General features: G+C 35.1%; 1 protein-coding gene across 1 annotated transcript; it reads right to left on the minus strand.

Annotated features, from left to right (window-relative positions):
• Window positions 1-2764: 2764 nt before the first annotated feature.
• Window positions 2765-22974, minus strand: LOC145241595 (U-scoloptoxin(01)-Cw1a-like). The gene is made up of 4 exons (XM_080104684.1): window positions 22750-22974; window positions 20997-21147; window positions 11953-12098; window positions 2765-2903 (listed from the first exon to the last, which is right to left on the minus strand). The coding sequence occupies exons 1-4, from the start codon at window positions 22793-22795 to the stop codon at window positions 2830-2832; spliced, it is 417 nt and encodes a 138-aa protein (XP_079960810.1). The 5' UTR covers window positions 22796-22974; the 3' UTR covers window positions 2765-2829.

The following is a 22974-nucleotide window of genomic DNA, read 5'->3' on the forward strand; positions in this document are numbered from 1 at the left end:
CGGATGCGTACCTAGGAAATCCCCGTATTAACTTTTTTTTAATTAAAAAAAATTTTTTTTTTAATTAAATAACGTGGCATAGTACTTATTTGTCGGAATTTTAAACGTGATTTTTGACTCGGTATAGAGAGGATGAAATATTAGCTACTTCCTCTGCAGGTTAGGACGATGATGATCATGGCGCTCCTCGGAATAAATGTAATGTTTTAATATTACGAAATAATGCGTATGTAATTGCGTTCGATAGCTAGATAACGCAATGACTAATGACGTAAACGTAATAATTTTTATGTGCCATCTGTTGCTGTCACCCTACGATTTGTGTCTACTTTATTATATACAATATATATATATATATATATATATATATATATATATATATATATATATATATATATATATATATATATGTGTATGTATTCTTTTTCTCCCTTTTTTGAGTACTGGATATGACCTTAAACTATGTCTGATGATGAGGTCCCAGCTTGCGGGCTTTGGGGAGTGTGGAGCCACCCCTTAATTGCAATTGCTCCCATGTCCACTCTGATCCGGAATGGCAGTACCTGTTAGGGTCCTAACTATGGGTAAAATAGAAACTGACTTGAAAAAAAAAATATATATATATATTCTATTAAAAACTTTTTCTTAAAAATCACTGGATTTGGCATTAAATAACACGAAAAGAGTTGATATGCCGTAAAACAAAAAACAAGCAACCAACCTTTTTTTTCGTTTCTTGCTTTCTCAATCTCTTTGAATCCCTATAAACTGTCTCAAACTGCTAAATGACTTTTTTATGCAAATATGATGAACTTCATATTATTTGTTTCCTGTGACACATTAACCTGCAAAATTTATATATATATATATATATATATATATATATATATATATATATATATATATATATATATATATAAGACATGTTTGCTGCAAGGCTTAAAATTAAAACATAAATCAATAACTATTACGTTACGCATGAATATACGTAAGGCCGTCGTTCGACCTTCACCTGGCAAATTCCGTTTTTAAAATTTTCACACTTTTGCGCCGATTTTCCCCGGCTAAAACCCAAATATAAAGTTTCGCATGGGTTCGAATATCCTATATATTAAGTTTCATGTCTGTAAACCAAAGACTGATAGAGGAGTTTAGTAGGGAATTTTTTTTACACAAATATATATACGCATACATAAATATATATATAGAAAGATGTTTGTGTTTACTATAACTTTTTTACGCAAATATTACGCAAGTATAAATCATGTAGAATATCTGCGTGAATATAATACCCGTAATAGTTAACTAAAGATGATCATTCCATAATAAAACCGAAAATAAACTATTAGGGAGTTAACTAAAATTAATGTTTAACAGAATATGCAAATTAGCTAGATCTTTTGTAGATAAATACAATTCCACGACCCATATATAACAAAGTTGTATTTTCTTTTTAAATAAATAGAAAAAAGTGTTTTTAATATGAATATTAATACAAACATAAAAAAAAAACAAATTTATAGTATGTGTGTTTATATGCATATATATATACACACACACACATATATATATATATATTTATTTTTTTACTATAATAATTAAATACCTACAGACATTAGTGTTTCATCCTTTCGGGATTCTTCAGTACAGGGTGTCACGATTAACACCAGCCGAACGATTCAAACCCCGCACTACGACACATCTCTGGCTCGATTAGCGGCGACCGTATCAATTCGGCTACAATTAACCGCGTGAAATAGCGTTGAATTTTAAACATTTTAAATGTTCATTACGTCAGTCAGAGAGTGATCCTATCGTTATACGATGATATTACACACACACACACACACACACACACACACACACATATATATATATATATATATATATATATATATATATATATATATATATATATATATATATAAACAAGTAGTTAATAAAACATGTTAAAAAAACACGTTGAAAAAGAGTTAAAAACATATTTAATTTTAAAAAGGAAACACTAAGTAAATGGATAGTCCTTAATCCGCGGAGTTTCCAAGAAATACTTTCCTTCTCATCAGAGGGTAGGATTTAGCAAAATGCGGGATCGGATTTTGCTTGCAAAAGTATTAAATCAAACTACAAGTAAGTAATAGATCTTACTTGATAACAAAAAATGAAGCAGAGGGAATAGGGTGAATAAAAAAAGTGATTTCACGTGAATGGATAGTCTGGTGAAGGGTAAAATTTCCAATGACAGTAAAATCCAAAGATGCAGAATCCAAGAATTTTATATATATATATATACATATATATATATATATATATATATATATATATATATATATATAGACAATCTTAAAAATGTTGAGATTACTTGAGTGAATATATAAGAGTAAATACTATAAACTCCTTCTTCGCAATCATCACCCCCCCCCCCAAATGCATTAGTACTGACGTATTTGGTACCACAAAGCGTGGCTGCAGAATATCTGAGAGGACAAAAAGACTGGATATGAATAACACCACCCAGACCTCGACTAAAATGGCGAAGAAAGTATTGGAATCCTTGGTGGACTTATTATCACTCAGTTTCCAGTGAAAACTAATACTAATTCGGAAACATCAAATGAGCAATGGCGATGATCAGGGAATACTTACAGTCACTCAGATTTCATGAAAAACCACCCCTTTTTAACAGTGGTGAATCACTGGTAATGATAACACGTGTAAAAGCTCCCACCGTGTAAGACAAAATAATAACAGATACGCATTTGTTTGTCGTTGTAAAATAAATATTTTATTTCTTTTTAAATTTACAATAAAAATAACATCGAATTCCGATTATTGATCTCCGCACGGTTTCGCGACGTTAGCTTTGAAGTCACAAATTTTAATTTCATCATTGAAGATAAGACCTGAAAGAAGAAAAAAAAAAGTGTCGTTATTATGTCGGCTGGAAGTTTGTCACGTGAGTAAATTAATTTACGGTGGTTAAACTTTTATAACTAGAATACTACGTTGCATAACAAACGTCACAAATTTACTACACTAAGTGGCTACTGCGTGATGAGACGAGTATTTTCTTTTCAATTTTTACTCACTTCGAACAAGGCACATTGTCACTGAAACCTAAGGGGCTACAGTGCATTATGGGCCATGCGTGGGAAGTTGAGCAGCGAGATATTTGTTTTACGTTATATTTAAATTCCAGCATATCAGAACAGTTAGGGAAGCAGGAAAAGTAGAAGGAACTCCAACGTGTAAGAATTTAAGGGAACAAACTATTATAGTCGAAGGCTCCCCAGCATCTTGAGATCGCTACAGTGAAAAGGTGGGATATTGCTGCTTGCCATGTCAGTGGGGAGTATTTAGCTGACGGCGCACCAGTGCTACGAGTTTGTCATATAATAATTAAATTAATATTCCATTAAAGAACCTGTAAAATAAGTATATGGGGTGCAACATTGCGGTGATGGGACAAGAGTTAGGGCTTGCTTGATAGCGCGGGATCTATTAGATTCTAGAAGTTTTTTTGAGGGAGAGAGACAAATAGCTAATGCACCCGCCCGGATGTGAGAGCAATATATATATATATATATATATATATATATATATATATATATATATATATATATATATATATATATATATATACACTAGCAAAAGTACCCGTCGTTGACTGGGTTCAAAAACAGCCTACAGAAAATGGACTCTGATTTATGAAAGTATGATAGGTTATGAAAAGGAAGGGTTGTAAATTTGGGTTGAATTTGGAGGTATCAAAACCAAAGCAAAATATGATGAAAGTAAAAATAACATAGATAACCCCATAATTTATTATACCACTGAAACACTTATCACAATATTCTGTGGATCTATATTAAAAAACCTTGTTAAACTTTGTGACATATTTACATTCTATGGAGGTCAGGTGCGAACGAACACCCCATAATTTTATAATACCATATTTCTTCAAACTGGAACATAATTATCAAAGTATACTTACGCAGATAGATATGAAAAGTCTTTATTAAAGTTTGTGCCTATTCCCATTCTATGGCACGAACTTTAATAAAGACTTTTCATATCTATCTGCGTAAGTATACTTTGATAATTATGTTTCAGTTTGAAGAAATATGGTATTATAAAATTATGGGATGTTCGTTCGCGCCTGACCTCCATAGAATGGAAATATGTCACAAAGTTTAACAAGGTTTTTTAATATAGATCCACAGAATATTGTGATAAGTCTTTCAGTGTGAACAGGTATGGCATAATAAATTATGGGGTTTATCTATTTTATTTTTAATTTCATCATATTTTGCTTTGGTTTTGATGCCCCCAAATTCGAAGCTATCTCTTAACAACCCTTCCTTTTCATAACCTATCATACTTTTATAAATCAGAGTCCATTTTCTGTAGGCTGTTTTTGAACCCAGTCAACGACGGGTACTTTTGCTAGTATATATATAAGTCTGCTTGAGAAGCAATCTGCATTTAATTTTCCTATCTTATTTTTATTTTTTATGTCATACTTACATAGCAATATGCCTTCATTTTCTCAGGTTTTAATGACTTTCTGAGAATTACCCGATACTTTTCTATTGTTAATCATTTTCAACATAATAAGTTATTGTTAATAATTTTCAACATAATAAGTTATTGTTAATAATTTTCAACATAATAAGTTATTGTTAATAATTTTCAACATAATAAGTTATTGTTAATAATTTTCAACATAATAAGTTATTGTTAATAATTTTCAACATAATAAGTTTCAACATAAGTTGTTTAATAGAATGAAAAAAGCCTAGGTGAAATTTAAATAAACTTCTAAACGCTATCCAACAGCAGTAGTTCATTTATTCGTTTATTTATTTGTTTATTTATTTGCGGACTATTACCCTCATCTTCTAGTTGTTGTTCCACGACATTTCGGCCAACTATTTCTCTGGCCTTCGTCAGGTGATCAACCGCGACCGAATAGGAATGCTGAGTCTTGTAATTGTATCCTCAGTAATTACGGCCTTCCATAGTTGTTGTTGTCCCACCACGTTTTTTGTCAACTAATCCTCTGGCCTGCTTTGAGTAGGATTGAAACCGCTGTTCACTTGGAACTGTAGTGATTCAGCGCTTCTATCCACTGCATCACGGGCATTGAAAGGATAGAGACATCGAATCTCTACGGCTCCAGGTGAGCATTGTCTGAAGGTAGCGGTTTCAATCCTACCCAAAGCAGGCCAGAGGATTAGTTGAATAAAAACGTGGTGAGACAACGACAACTATGGAAGACCGTAATAACTGAGGATACAGTTACAAGACTCATTCCTATTCGGTCGCGGTTGACCACCTGAAGAAGGTCAGAGGAATAGTTGGTCGAAACGTCGTGAAACAACAACTATGAAGATGAGGATAACACTCCGCAAATAAATAAATAAATAAATAAATAAATAAATCATCTAAAAGGATTCTAATAATAAAATAACAACGGTAGTGTTCAGGTCAAAAATTTAGTCAGATACCTACGCTAGTTTTGTGAGTTATATTTTTTTAAGATATGGCAGGTGTCCCATTGGTAGCTGGAACGCTTACTGGTTTAGAAAACCTGGTTCTACAATGTGATTTATGGAATCACTTGCGGTTTAATAAGGAGAGACTAGGGGTTAAGGCAGTGGCCGAGAATTCCGCACCCAGATTATAAATGTCATTGTTATTGTTATTCTTTGTGTATTCCTATAAAACAACCCCCCTAAAAACTGTAAGACAAGTGTTATCTTTAACCTTACACGTTATGACTGGGGTATATAAAATGTTATACACCCCTGCCGTTGTCGTCGTGCATTCTTTGCTTTTTATCTTTGAAAAAAAAAAATAACGACCTGCTTGTTTTCGGTTCTGAACAAACCGGAAAACAGTGGATGGTCTATTACTTAAGAAAAGTTTCTAACCCAATCTTTTTCTTTTTTGTTTTGCCCATATTTCCTGTTTGCATTAATGATATTATTGTATACATAAACAAATAAAATTTCCAAAAAATGTCGGGTTAAGTAGGAAGGTCTCTAGTGTAAATGTGGTATTGTGGTGACTGAGATGATTCTAGTTAAAAGTAGTAGATATATTTTTATCACTTGCAGATCAACGACACCCATTTTCCATTTTCATAACTTACTATCCCTTTGTTTTAAATGCGCGATTTTAATCCTTTTGTTTTAAATGTATGTTTTTAAAAATATTTTTTGCAAATATAACAAAGTATAATATCTGTTCTGAAAGATACATTTCGTCCCGCTCCTGGCTATGAACTTAAACTATATCCGATGGCGAGGCCCCAGCTTGCCATTGCTCCCAGGTCCACTCTGACCCGGAGTGGTAATACCTGTTAGGGTCTCAACTATGGGTTGAATAGAAATCAATTAAATACATTCTAATAAAGAAATATTGTTCAAAATCACTTTATTCGGCATTAAATAATCTGAAAAGGGTTGATATGCCGTAAAACAAACAACCAACCAACAACCAACACTTAGTCCATTCTGTTCTCGGTAAGTGTATTAAAAGTCGTTCTATAATGAAGCGTTTTTTAAATTTTTATTCTAATTCAGAGTCTCCTTTTTAGGGAACTGGATATTCCTCACATTAAAAACCGAACTTTAATCTATTTTTTCCTCGTGGGAAGGCAATTAAATAGAAACCCAGGTTTTTTTACGTTTGTCGATAAACTCACACCGACATCAGTTATCTATATAAAATGTTTATTTAACAAAACAGTTCCAGAAAACGTCAGAGAGGCAACTTCTATATGGATGAGATAGATAGATAGATAGATAGATAGATAGATAGATAGATAGATAGATAGATAGATAGATCATCTCGCAACATAAGCTACACCTATTGGGGATAACTGTGGATATGTCCTTTGCGCTTGAGATGTTGCCAGGAACTCCCGGTCGAAAGTCGACTTCCGGTGGATTGACTTTGGGCGTTTAAACATTTTCACTCAAATACGATCCGCGATATGTAACGAGGTGCAGGGTGATCTGGATATTACGGATGAGGACTGCATCATGTCTGGTGTGTGTAGGCGGTAGGAACGCCTATTCTAGCCTGAAAATTACTTTGAACCTAAGAGCAATATCGATTAACACGAAGGCTATTATTATACATGGGCTTGAAAGAAACGAACAGACAGTCTTGTTATAATTAATAACAAAGATTGCAATGTCATAGGGTCCTATTGGACTTAAGCGAAATAATATTGATTATTTTCCCTCGTTGATGAACTAGACGATCGATAGGTTAACAGTGGAAAAATGGAAATCTAAATTGTACTAAGATTAAGGCCACCATTAGATTAATCTATTAGGTCGACAACTAAATTCTTGTTTGTTTTTGTTTTTTTGTTTTTTATTTTTTTTTTTTTATAATTAATATTTTGGAGTTATTGAGTTCAAATTTCGGAATTTAATTTTTTGACAATACTATTGTGGAATACTTTTGGAATCTATTTTTAATAGTTCTCTTCAAGCTACCCCCCACCACTTCGAACTTAGCAACACCAACAAAATATAGAAGAAAAAAAAAAAATGAAAAAATAACAAAGTAAATGTTGCTAAGTTTCAGGAAAAATAAAAGAAAAAAGATGATTTTTCATTTTAAAAAATACAGTATTACAGTAAAACCGATGACCCTAGGATACGTTTTCTTTCAGGTTACGATGTGGATTTTGATGGTTTCCTCCCCTGGTTACGGTATTTTCCCTGTCATACGGTGTTATTTATAATGTTATTTGATTATATACATGTGTATTATATACTGTACTGTATTTTGTAACTAATTTTTAATGTCGTATCTCGGGGTCCTACTGTACTTGGTTTTCTAAAATTTTCAAATCATCAAAATGAACGTGAAGTTTAGAAAATAAACATTTTCGACACCTTATTCTTTTTGCCTATATTTATTATTTATTTTTTATTATTTATTATTTATTATTTATTTTTACCAATGAGATACCCAGCATCTTGTTGAACGGCAGGGAAATTTTTTTAATGTATGTGTATATACTCCCATTGAGTGTTGTATAATAATAATAATAATAATAATAATAATAATAATAATAATAATAATAATAATAATAATGTTTTGGGGAGACTTGATGTCACTCAGATTCCAGAAAATACCACTTGTTGTTGCCAGTGAGCAATCATTGATAATGACTCACGTAAAAAGTTTATAGTGAGTAAATAATAATAATAATAATAATGATTATAATAATAATGATGATAATAATAATAACAATAATGATAATAAAAATAGCAATAATAACAACAACAACAATAATGATAATAATAATAACAATAATAATGATAATTATAATGATAATAATAATAACAATAATAATGACAACAATAACAATAATAATAATGATGATGATAATAACAACAATAATAATGATAATAATAATAATAATGATAACGATAACAATAATAATAATATAACAATAATAACAATAATAATAATAATAATGATGATAATAATAATAATGATAACAACAATAATAACAATAATAAGCTTCTATCTCTACACCATCTTCGCTCTAATGCCAATCTGGCATTGGTTGAAATGAATGGCTCTTGTCTTAGGAAGGCCTCATGTTTTGACAAGCTTCTGGTCTTGACCTTTACTCCTGACCTGAAATAGAACCCGTATATCAAATCCATTGCCAAGGTTGCTGAAAAAATGGTGGGATCCTTCTAACGCTCCAGTAGATATCTCACTCCTGATGCAATTCTCTACCTATATAAAAGCAAGGTACGGCCAACAATGGAGTACTGTTGCCACATTTGGGCAGGAGCTGCTAGAAGCAACTTTTCCAGTCTTGACAGAGTTCAAAATAAACTTCATAGCTTAGTGGGGGGGGCGTTTTCTCTTCCCTGCAACCTGTTTCTCACAGAAAGACGTTGCGAGTCTGTCTCTGCTTTATCGTTATTTTCATGGCGAATGTCAGCTGAGCTTCAATCTATGGTCCCCCCTCGCCAAACTTTCACGAAAAACACTCGTCTAGCCAAAACCACTATCAATAATTTCACACACTCTTTATCTGTGCCTAAACCTAAATGCAGATTCCATGAACAAAGCTTATTTCTTAGAATTGCACGCATGTGGAACTCTCTTCCAATTGCCTGCTTTCCAGCTGACTACAATCTGATTGCCTTCAAGTCCAACGTAAACAAGTTCTTGATGAACCGTCCCCTTAAGTAATCCAAAAATTCCCACTACTTATGTTTACTACGCTACAATCACATTGACTAATGTATACTCATTAAACCTTATCCTCGAGTGGCCTCCGGGCCTTGATAAGTGGTGATTCCTGTGTAAAAAAAATTTAATTTGAAAATTACTACTTTAGATATCAGGTCTGTTATTGCAGACATCGATGACTATGGCTTTCTTCTCCCCTCTAAATTCGGTCTTTCTTTTTTATTTTTATCATTTTGAATTTTAATTAGTTCACAATGAATAATTTCAAACTATATTGATCTCTTGAATGAAAGAGTCTTTTTTGTCTGAGTCTCGTCACCATTTGGGTCCTTTCTTATTTCAAAATGAATATTACAATAAATCGTTTCATTATAACTTGCTAACGTTCATACTAAATCAAAATATGTAAGGTTTAGCAGTGTCCCTCTCCCTCCTAGATAGGATCTCAAAAAGATTCTAGAATCTAATAGGTTCCGCACTATCAAGCAAGCCCATCACCGCAATGTTACAAATTCTTTAGTGGAATATTAATTTAATTATCTTATGGCAAACTCGTAGCACTGGTGCGCCGTCAGCTAAATACTCCACACTAACACGACAAGCAGCAAAATCCCACCTTTTCACTGTAGCGATCTCAAGATGCTGGGGGACCTTCAATTATAATAGTTTGTTCCCTTAAATTCTTACACGTTGGAATTCCTTCCCCTTTCCCTGCTTCCCTTACTATTCTAATATGCTGTTGCCATATCTGGGCAGGAGCTGCTAAAAACAGCCTATCCTGCCTTGACAGAGTACAAAATAGACTTCGTGGCTTAGTGGGGGGTGCCCTTTTCTCTACCCTGCAACCTCTCTCCCACAGAAGAGACGTTGCGAGCCTATCCTTGTTTTATCGTTATTTCTATGGCAGGTGCTCGTCTGAACTCCAATTTCTGATCCCCCCATCGCCAATCTTTCACGAAAAACACCCGTCTGGCTGAATCCACTGTGAAAAATTTCCCCCACTCTATATCTGTGCCTAAATCAAAACGCGGATTCCATGAACAAAGCTTCTTTCTTAGAACTGCACGCCTGTGGAACTCTGTTCCGTCTGCCTGCTTCCCACCGGACTACAACTTGGATGTCTTCAAGTCCAATGTTAACAAATTCCTAATGAACCACCCCCTTAAGTAAACACTTCATCAAATCTCCACACTAACGTAAAGTACTTGCAATAACCCTCATCCCTGAGTGGCTTCCGGGCCTTGATAAGTGGTGATCACTGTGTAAAAAAAAAAATGCTGGAATTTAAATATAACGTAAAACAAACATCTCGCTGCTCAACTTCCTACTCAGAGTACCCCTGGTTTTCAAAAATAGACCTTCACAGTGATTATTATTAGATTGGGATAGTGTTAACGAGAGATGGAGAAACATTATAGATTATTTTGTGCTATTCGTAACTAGAAAAGTGTTATTTATGGGAGGGGTGGTGGTGGCCAAGTGGTTAACGACACTAACCGAAAGCCTAAGTGTGCTAAGTGTACGACACAATCACCTTGACACAACGGTTTCCGTTGGATCACCAAAGTTAAGCAACGTTGGACTTGGTCAGTACTAAATGGGTGACCATTTGGGACTTCCAGGTGCTGTATGTGCTCTCCGATTATCTCAGTATTGTTTCCAGTAGTCCTGGACTTCTCCTTGCCACTGGACTCAAGGCAGTACCGATTCAGGAGAGGTGTGGTTGACGATAGCGCAACCCTTGCCTCATAATTACACACGTAGTTTCCCCCACAGGCGGTATCCTTTGTTTTCGAGACTAAACGGGGGCATCGAAGTGTGCTTAGTTCGAATCCAGTTCGCTCCACAGAAAAAAAAAACTTTCATAAAACTAACACCTGAGCTTATATATAAACATCTGGAGAGAAGATGAATAAAATAACCAAATATATGCATGGAATCTCTACAATTATAGAAATGCAACTTTGTGTGTGCGTGTGCGTGTGCGTGTGTGCGTGTGCGTGTGTGTGTGTGTGTGTGTGTGTGTGTGTGTGTGTGTGTGCGTGTGATTTCGTTCTATATAGACTTCGAAATGATTGAGCAGATTTTCTTTAAAATTTACAGGACTTTAGTGTATAAATCTGGGAGTGATCTTAGTTAAGTTTTGTCTCAGAATATCCACGATAATTACTGATAATCGATGATCAAAACCGCTATTTAAATTTACCTATAATCGGTAAAGCCATTTTTTCCATGTCATCGCTTAGCAACAATGATAGAACAACGGGCATGAACATTTTACTGTGGGTAAGTTGATAGCGTGTTTCTTATTTTCTTTTTTCATTAACTGCAAAGAATTTTTATAAAACTTGAAAATTTACGTGTTTTATTCATTTATTTATTTATTTTTTGCATGACGTGGTCTGAGGTTCAAACCCCGCACGTAAATGTCTTAACGTTAACTGGAAAGAAGTTTATATAAAGTAATTTTATAAAAGAAACAGTAGGCTCTCTAGAATGCAATGTAGAATAACATCTTTTTTAGATTAAGTTGGACTAAAGCATGGAGGCATGTGAAGCTTCCTCCCGAGCGATTTCACAGATTTCGATGACAATAAAAATATAGGAGCGTGAAATATTCGTTCATCGCCATTCAATCCCAGGCAACGTCGCGTCTCCCTCTTAGAAATCAATAAAAGAAAGAATAAAAGGAAACAAAAAACTTACGATCTGGACAAAAATTGTGTCCGAGGAAATGTCCACCTAAACAAGTGTAATACGTTTTGCATTGTTGGTCCAAATCCGGATAGCTTCCATCTTTCAACTTGGAACAGTCCACTAATTTGCCACATGGGGGTTTCACTTTTTGAACACTGAAAAATAAAAAAGAAAGAAATGATAGTTCGACCTTATATCTATATAATAATACGATAAGTCAATTTCAGATCCGTATGAACGTTATCGCTTCCATCCCCCCACCCTTTTTTTTTTTAAAAAAAAAGATGGGATCGTCCGACTGCAACTTTTTTAGATATTAGTTAGTGCAAAAATAATGTCGTTTTTTATATAAAAGTCGAATGTCTACAAGCTCTTTTTTTAAAACCAATGTGTCGCTGTTGTACCTATTTACTATGCCTCCCCACGGAACAGAGTTAGACACCAGGGTCGTTTTTTAACGTGGAGAAAAGGTACAAAAATAAAAATTGTCTCAGTCGTGAAGGATTTCTCCTCCACCGAAAAAGAACAAGAAATAGAAGTGCAGCATCTGAAGAACAGATGGTATTTATTTGCTCCCCCACCGAGCAAATTAGGCACAAGGCCAATTTTTAATGTGAGGAGTGAAGGGAAGGAGAAGGGAAAAAGGGGACCAGCTCCCGAGAGGTGGGAAATGGGAGCTGGTTAAAGGTCAGTTATGTGGGGTTTCCCCCACATCTGGTCTTTGCTTGCAGTATCTGCCGGAACAGATGGTATTTATTTGCTCCCCCACCGAGCAAATTAGGCACAAGGCCGATTTTTAATGTGAGGAGTGAAGGGGAAATGGGGACCAACTCCCCGGGGAGTAGGGAAGCTGGATAGTGACAATTGGTATGAAGGGTTGCCCCTACATTGACCAATAACTTATATGTGGGGTTGCCCCCACATATGGTCTTTGCTTGCAGTATCTGCCGGAACAGATGGTATTTATTTGCTCCCCCACTGAGCAAATTAGGCACAAGGCCGTTTTTTATGTGAGGTAAAAACCAGCTCCCCTAAAAGGGGTCACTCTGGTTACCAAAAATAATAATTGTCCCAGTATAGAGGGTTTCCCCTCCATTGACTGGTACAAATTATCTTAAGTGCAGTATCTGCCGGAACAGATGGTGTTTATTTGCTCCCCCACCGAGCAAATTAGGCACAAGGCCGATTTTTAATGTGAGGAGTGAAGGGAGAGGGAAGGGAAAAAGGGGACCAGCTCCCGAGAGGTGGGAAATGGGAGCTGGTTAATGGTCAGGCATGTGGGGTTGCCCCCACATCTGGTCTTTGCTAGTCATAGCTAGTCATAGCTTGCAGTATCTGCCGGAACAGATGGTATTTATTTGCTCCCCCACTGAGCAAATTAGGCACAAGGCCGTTTTTAATGTGAGGTAAAAACCAGCTCCCCTAAAAGGGATCACTCTGGTTACCAAAAATAATAATTGTCCCAGTATAGAGGGTTTCCCCTCCATTGACTGGTACAAATTATCTTAAGTTCAGTATCTGCCGGAACAGATGGTATTTATTTGCTCCCCCACCGAGCAAATTAGGCACAAGGCCGATTTTTAATGTGAGGAGTGAAGGGAGGGGGAAGGGAAAAAGGGGACCAGCTCCCGAGAGGTGGGAAATGGGAGCTGGTTAATGGTCAGGCATGTGGGGTTGCCCCCACATCTGGTCTTTGCTAGTCATAGCTAGTCATAGCTTGCAGTATCTGCCGGAACAGATGGTATTTATTTGCTCCCCCACTGAGCAAATTAGGCACAAGGCCGTTTTTTATGTGAGGTAAAAACCAGCTCCCCTAATAGTAGGCAAAAAGGGGGCACTCTGGTTACCAAAAATAATAATTGTCCCAGTATAGAGGGTTTCCCCTCCATTGACTGGTACAAATTATCTTAAGTGCAGCATCTGCCGGAACAGATGGTATTTATTTGCTCCCCCACCGAGCAAATTAGGCACAAGGCCGATTTTTAATGTGAGGAGTGAAGGGAGGGGGAAGGGAAAAAGGGGACCAGCTCCCAAGAGGTGGGAAATGGGAGCTGGTTAATGGTCAGGCATGTGGGGTTGCCCCCACATCTGGTCTTTGCTAGTCATAGCTAGTCATAGCTTGCAGTATCTGCCGGAACAGATGGTATTTATTTGCTCCCCCACTGAGCAAATTAGGCACAAGGCCGTTTTTTATGTGAGGTAAAAGCCAGCTCCCCTAATAGTAGGCAAAAAGGGGGCACTCTGGTTACCAAAAATAATAATTGTCCCAGTATAGAGGGTTTCCCCTCCATTGACTGGTACAAATTATCTTAAGTGCAGCATCTGCCGGAACAGATGCTACACTTTGATCTTGACCAGAAGGCCAAGGTAATGTGTCGCTGTTGTAATTAATGTGAAATACACACGTTTTTACACTTCCGGTTAGGATGGAAGTGTTTGTATTTTTTCGCAAACAAATACGTTAAAGTGTATCAGTATCTTCATTCAATGTTTTGTTAAATAGTCTTTACTTTAATAGCGAGCACTATTGTAGGTTTTAATGATTTGCAAATATATGAATAGGTATATATATATATATATATATATGTATGTATGTATATATGAATATATATGAGTGTATATATGTATATATATGTGTATATGTATGTATATATATGTATATGTATATATATATATATATATATATATATATATATATATATATATATATATATATATATATACCTATTCATATATTTGCAAGTCATTAAAACCTACAAGAGTGCTCGCTATTAAAGTAAAGACTATTTAAATATTAAATTTTCACAAGATCAGTATTGTTTGGAAGCTCGACCTTTCAGACGACAAATACCGAAAAATTGGCTAAAAACATTAATTTCTTCACCCTTAACTGGGCATATAGAATGTAGATACTGAATGAAGATACTATATACATATATATATATATATATATATATATATATATATATATATATATATATATATATATATATATATATATATATATATAGAGAGAGAGAGAGAGATTCAACGTCTCTATCAAATTAGCATTGAAGATAGCGGTTTCATTCCTACCCAAAGCCGGCCAGAGGCTTACTTCGCCAAAACGTTGTGAGACGACAACAACTACGGATGGCAGTGATTTCTGAGAATGCAGTTTGGAGATTCGAAATTTCTATCCTTCACTGTTACCACATGACGAAGGCCAGAGGAATAGTTGGCCGAAACGTCGTGAAACAACAGCTAATAAAGATGAGAATAATAGTCCTCAATGAATAGGTATTTTGTTCCATTCTTCTAGGCATATTATCATTATGTTTTTAATTTTATTGTGACGCTTTTCTGATTTAAATTTTAAAATAACACCGTCAGTTCTTTCGTGATTTCAAGTCCAGGAACCGAATTGGTCATTGCAAGATAATAACATTATTTTCCATGAATTGCTTCTTCGTATGTTTTAGGGTATTCGTGGAATATATAAAGCTTAATCAGAAGGGATCTCAACACCAGCAATAAAATGCAATCAATTTTTTTCTAGAAAAAAAAAACCTTTGGTCCCCCAACAAAAGGAGAGTGGACCTGTAAATTCACCCTTGTCCGTTAGTCCGTTCGTCCGTTCGCCCGTTCATCTGTTCGTACTTTTCGCAATAAATAAGCTTTAGAATTTTTTGAAATTTTGCACAAACATTAAACATGATATGAGTAAAAAGTAACAGAACAGATTTAGCTGTTAGGGGGTCAAAGTTCAACGAATTGACCTTTGAGAACTCTACCAAACTCCTCCGACAATTTTGGGTCTAAATATTTGAAATTTTAGATATACGTTTCTTGTACATAGATCTAAGTTAATAACATGATTTGAGCCCAAAACAATAAATGTTAAGGGGTCATAATAGGGGCCAAAGTTAAAAAATTGACCGCTTTTTTTTTTTTGCTCAACATACACCTCCAAACACCCGGGCAACGCCGGGTTGAAATGCTAGTATATATATAAAAGTGAAAGTGTCTGTGTGTGTGTCTGTGTACATTTCCCTACGCAATAAGTCTGTCAATTTTTAGTCTACAGACTCGAAATTTAATATACAGTGTACTGAAATTTGGGAAAATCTTTGTGATCGATTTTCGGCGGAAATTTGGCTGTTAAGGGGTCAAAATTCAAATTTGCCGTTTAGAACTTTACCAAACTCCTCCGACAATTTTGGGTCTAAACACTTGAAATTTTAGATATAAGTTCCTTGGACATGAATCTAACTTAATAACTTGATTTGAGCCCCAAAAAATAAATGTTAAAGGGTCATAATAGTGGTCAAAGTTTAAAAAAATTGACCTCTACCAAATTACTCAGAAAATTTCTGGTCTAAACATTTGAAATTTGACATAAACGGTATTTAGAGATAGGGCAAGCTTTTTAATCGGTTTGAGTCGAAAATTTTTAGTTACCAATACATAAATGTATGTATGTATGTATGTTTGTATGTCTGCCTAAAACTTTCGACAGAGGCGACGGATTTCAGCAAGATCAGTGTCTTTTTGAAGTTCGACCTTTCAGACGACAAATACCGAAAAATTGGCTAAAAACATTAATATCTTCACCCTCAACTGTGCACTTTTCTACAGGAGAGGTCGCTTTTTTTCGCCGATAATTTTGAAAGTCATACTCTCCTTTCGATTGTCTAGCCTTAATTTAAACAAAAATCACTTCCAGTTTGGCGGTGGTCGTAACAGCAAAGACGTCAGATTTGTTCCCCGTTCTTTTCCTCCTTCGTGGTACGCGTTCGAGCCTACCGTCCTACTACCACTTTTTTTTTGTTCAACATACACATCCAAAAACCTGGGCAACGCCGGGCTAAAATGCTAGTATATACATAAAAGTGAAAGTGTCTGTATGTGTGTGTGTGTTTGTGTCCGTCTGTGTACATTTCCCTACGCAATAACTCTGTCAATATTTAGTCTACAGACTCGCAATTTGATACACAGGGTGCTGAGATTTGGGAAAATCCTTGTTAGCGGTTTTCGGCCAGAAACTTGGCTATTGAAGGGTTAATGTTCAACAATTTACCTTTGAGAACTCTACCAAACTACTTCGACAATTTTGGGTCTAAACACTTGAAATTTTAGATATAGGTTCCTTGGACATGGATCTAATTTAATAACTTCATGTGAGCCCTAAACAATAAATTTTAAGGGGTCATAATAGGGGTCGAATTTAAAAAAAAATTGACCTCTGCAATCTCTACCAAATTACTCTGAAAATTTCTGGTCTAAACATTTGAAATTTGATATAAACGGTATTCAGAGATAGGGCAAGCTTTTTGATCGATTTGGGTCGAAAATTACAAGCTACCAATATATAAATGTATGTATGTATGTTTGCATGTCTGCCCAAAACATTTGAGGGAGGCGACGGATTTTCACAAGATCAGTATTGTTTGGAAGCTCGACTTTTCAGACAACAAATACCGAAAAATTGGCTAAAAACATTAGTTGCTTCACCCTCAACTGGGCACATTTCTACAGGAATCGGTAACTTTTTTCGCCGATATTTTCGAAAGTCATCCCCTCTTTTCGATTGTCTAGCCATAATTTAAACATAAGGCACTTCCGGTTTGGCGGCGGTCGTAACAGCAAAGACGTCACGTTTTTTCCTGTTCTTTTCCTCCTTCACGGTATGGGTTCGAGCCTGCCGTTCTACTACCACTTTTTTTTTTTGCTCAACATACACCTCCAAACACCTGGGCAACGCCGGGCTGAAATGCTAGTACATATGTACACACACACACACACACACACACACACACACACACACACACACACATATATATATATATATATATCAGGTTGTTGCATAAGTTTCCATCATTTCATAAAAATTATTGTTCTAAAACATATTTTGATATTTGGCAAAGTGTTATATATCATTACAAAGCACGTATTCTGTTATACACGATAATTGTAATCGTTTTTTTTTATTTTTTACTCATATAACTTTTTCTCGTTTGTCAGAACTGTCGTATAGATTGTCAAGTAGATAAAAAAAAATCACATTTTCGACACCTCTCTCTTTTCGCATGTAATCGAGGTCGAAAAGCGAGTGAAGAGACCAAGGATATTTGTGCCGTATATGGAGAAAACGCTATACCTGCAAGAACTTTTCGAGATTTATTTACCAGATTCAAACACGGTAACTTTGACTTCTTTGACGCTCCTTGTACCAGAAGACCAATCAAGGGCAGTATATTAAAAGCTCAACAGACGAAGACCAAATCAGAGTTCTGCTTAAAGAAGATGGCCATCAGACATGTAGACAATTGGATGAAAAGATGAATTGTGTGATTTTGCGACAATTTCACGCCACCTTCAGTCGATGGGATTCACACAAAACTTGGAGCTTGGGTACCACATGAACTTACTTTTGCTGTTATAATTCTTGGATTTTATTAAAAAAAACAGCAAGAACTTATGCAACAATCTAGTATATATATATATATATATATATATATATATATATATATATGTGTGTGTGTGTGTGTGTGTGTGTGTGTGTGTGTGTGTGTGTGTGTGTATATATATATATGTATATATATATGTATATATATATATGTGTGTGTGTGTATATATTGTGTGTATGTATATATATATGTGTGTGTGTATGTGTATATATATATATATATATATATATATATATATCTCCACTTCAAAAGCCACCATCCTAAAAACTGTCAAAATCAATACCCTACCCCCTAGCACGTAGAGTCTGCACCATAGTAACAGACAGACACCTCCGTTCGACTAGATTGAATGAACTACAAATAACACTGCGGAAAAGAATATATCCACTACCACTAATACAGAAAGGTATTGAACTGGCTGAAAAAATTCCAATAGACCAACTAAGAATATCAAAAGAACACAACAAAGAACAAATTTTAACATACGTCTCCACACACAACACAAACCACCCAGAACTATTTACACAGATAACAAAAAACCTTATCCTCCTCAATCAGAACGACAAACTAAACAACATACTTAAAACAACAAGAATAATAAAAAGCAAACGCCAACCCAAAAACTTAAAACACATCCTAACTTCCTCAAAACTCGTTCCACACGCTACAAAAGGGGTTACAAGATGCAACAAACCGCGATGTGGAGTATGTGACATAATAATAGAAGGCAACACATACACATTCAAAAACGCAACACAAACATTCAAAATAAAAAAGGATCTAAATTGCACCTCCAGAAATGTAGTATATGCACTAAGATGCACAACATGCAACAAATCCTTCATAGGCGCCACCAAAAATTTCAGCAATAGAGTGGCCTTACATAAAAGCAACATCAAAAATGCAGATAACAGACACCTCTATGCTTCAAAACACGTAGACACATGCAGTGGAAACAGCTTCAAAATAATGCCAATCTTCCAAACAGACAATTATTTTTATTTACTTACACAGGAAAAATCTTCATAACAAGATTCACTCCTGAACTAAACAGAGCCTAATATCAACACACAAAAACATGAAATGCAAGTCACACTCGCATGTACACCCACACATAAAGTCACACTCGCATAAGTCACACTCGCATACACACCTACACATAAATCAGAACCGACACATGCGCATACAACCACACACAGGCATAGCATCCCTATCTCTAATACAACACACTGAACAATACCAACCCTACTTAACCTCAAAACCAACAACACTAGGAAACACCTAGAACCATAGTATAATATCTGTTCCAACACCTCGCTCCCCCTTCTCTCAGTGGAGGAGAAATCTCTCATGACTGAGACAACTATCACCCCTTCTATCATCTCCCCTCCCATACCTATACCCCTCCAATTGGCCCCTCCCCTCTGGGGAACGAGATCTTCCCCACACTAGTAACCGATCCTGGGTCTGGCCATACCTACATGGGGAGACAAATAAATAAAAAAAAATCCCCTATACATATTTTTAAATACACCCCTCTATCTAAGCAAACATAATATAAAGAATACCCGAACAGTCTAAGACTGAAACAAAAAATCACAATACTAAAATCTAAGAATCCAAAAAATAAATATCAAAATAGAATGAAAGCACCCCTACCCTTATTTCAGAAGAGTTGGTTCTAACCCTAACCCTAACCCTAACCCCCCTCTCCTCACACATACACATTATGGAAATAACTTCATAATACTATAAAACAGTACACACATTCTTCAAACCAATAAAAGAAAACACACACACATCCTACCCTAAAGGAAAAGAAAAAACACAAGCAGAAAGAGAGAGTGAGAGAAAGAAACACAACACAGGAGTAACCACAGCCCAATAAAACAGTAATAAATTTTGAACATTCCAATGAATAGTAGACACTTACACGTTTCCACCTCTTGGAAACATTTTAAATGAACTACGAAAATGCTATTTTTACATCTCCAACACATTTTGAAAATAATTTCTGAAGAGGACGCTTCACAGAACGTCTGAAACGCGTTAAAAACGATTCCAATGGTTTAAAAAACATTATTACAATGATCTAAACATAATTCTCAATGAAAAATCAAGACACGAAATAATAAAATAATGTTAAAAAAATACACATTGTTGGTGACCACGCCCTTATATATATATATATATATATATATATATATATATATATATATATATATATATATATATAAGGGCGTGGTCACCAACAATGTGTATTTTTTAACATTATTTTATTATTTCGTGTCTTGATTTATATATATATATATATATACATCCAAGAAAGTTTCCAAATAAAGATGAAACGTTGGTGAACACATAACCCGGTTTGTTGCTTTTTATTTCTCTCTCTATCTCTTTCTGTATATATATATATATATATATATATATATATATATATATATATATATATATATAATTAGAGAGAGAGAGAGAGAAAGAGAGAGAGAGAAGCCGAAATGTTTCTTTTCTACATTAAATACCAAACCTTAAATTAATACGATTCTAGAATCTTGTTTTTGGTAAGGTGTCCATAAACCTTTATTGTATAAATTTACTTACGGTCTGCATTCATGTATTGTGGTGTCAATAACTTCACCCTTTGGACACATTATCTTCTGAAATTTACCGTCAGTACATTTGACCATGGTGAGACAGGAAACCTCATAGAAACCATTTGGCTTATTTTTGCAGTCGATGCAACTGGAGACACCTGGACAAAAGAGAAGATCATGTTAATTACATAGCGATCTCGTTGTTAATATTAACTGCATTTACGTATGCATTTAAGTCAGAAAATTATCTCCTGGCATCTAATATTGTCTTATATATAACTGATTACATTATGCAATGATTTGTTTTACTTTTTGAATGTTGTTTAGATTTCTACAACTGATTTACGGTATTTTTCGCTGCTGAATCAGGAAATGACACCCGTTTCTCTCCATCAGGTCAAGTTTTCGGACTAAGTTGATTTTTTATAAAGTTAGATATTGAGACAAAATCGATTACATTTTTGTGGCGTAATCAGCTAATTTTTATCAAAACATACCACTTAAATAGGTTTTTAAGATAAAAACTATTTTGCCAATAACATATATTGATTACCTGATAGAAACATCGATTACTGTAAAAACTAAATGGTAGACACAGATAAAGGTAAGCACACGAACATTGCATGTTACTTCACCATTGTTCAAACTTCAGAGTTTGAACTTCTGTGTCTTCGAATTTCTGGAATGTTTAGCGGTAGGGAGATATATCTTCCGATTCCAACAGTAGTCAGAAATCATGAATGCGTCCCAAAGACCCTGATACTTGGTTCCCATCTCTTCTTATGAAGATCTGGGAACGTGAACCACCACCGATAACATCAAATGAAAAAATGACCATCTTCTATTGTAGTATTGGGAATCCCAGCTTACTTGCTATATAGGTAGTTTTAGAAATAGAAAGTTATATAAGCATATTTTGATTTCCCATCAGCGATTTAGCAGGGTTAGGGTTAGGTTTGACAGGCATCAAACTCAAGTCACCTTGAATGACTTAGATTAGATGTACCGGAAATAAAGGAGTGACACGGGAATTGTGGTCATAGGCTTCCGGTTGACGACCACATGCAAGTATTATGCTTTTTAACAGTTCACTTCCTGTAAGTAAAAAAAAATACTCGAGCTGAGATCGAAACGAAAACCTTAAGAGAGGGAATCACGCACGATAACCATTAAACCAGCGTCACACTTTAAAAGTCTTTAAACTACTCATTCTTAACATGAATAATCTGTAATGTGAACTATTCACGTATGTGCATTCGTGAAATAGTCAACAAACAGATAAAAATCTTTTCTGAATACACCATATTTTAATTCTGCAGATAAAAAATTCGTTGAGTGTATAGGTTGAGAAGTGTCCTCACAAACACATTCTTACTTTTACACACATATATATATATATATATATGTGTGTGTGTGTGTGTGTGTGTGTGTGTGTGTGTGTGTGTGTGTGTGTGTGTGTGTGTGTGATTATGCAACGTTAATCATATTTTTGTTTTGTGTGTGTGTTTTTTTCACTATCGATAGAAAATCGTGTCTATAATAATAAATACGTAATCTGCATGAATTAAAATATCATATTTAAGCGTATCTTACGACCGGTCAACGCCGAGCAGCCTGTTAATTTTTTTTTTCAAAATCATTCGCAAACATAAATCAGTAAATAAAGAGTTACTGTTTAATTTAAGCGGGTTGGAAAATACACTGCATCTTTCGATGGGAAACAATCGCTGAGGATATTTAGGAATAATATATAAACTTACCGATGAAGCAAATTAGGATGAACAACTGGAAGGTGCTGTGTTGCATTCTGCGCTTTTGCTATTGGTTTTCTGTGTTCGAAAGGCAGACCGTCTAATTTTTATGTCTTCGAGATTGGCTCTTTAATATTTATAGGCAAGCTGGCATCAAATCTTCCAATAATTCACAGATTAGGTTCGTTGGACGAGGAAGTAACGCACCTAATTTGAGTCAATAATTGGCCGCAA

This window comes from Euprymna scolopes, chromosome 2 (assembly GCF_053919585.1).
Source record: "Euprymna scolopes isolate OS-2025 chromosome 2, ASM5391958v1, whole genome shotgun sequence".
Lineage (NCBI taxonomy): Eukaryota > Metazoa > Mollusca > Cephalopoda > Sepiida > Sepiolidae > Euprymna > Euprymna scolopes.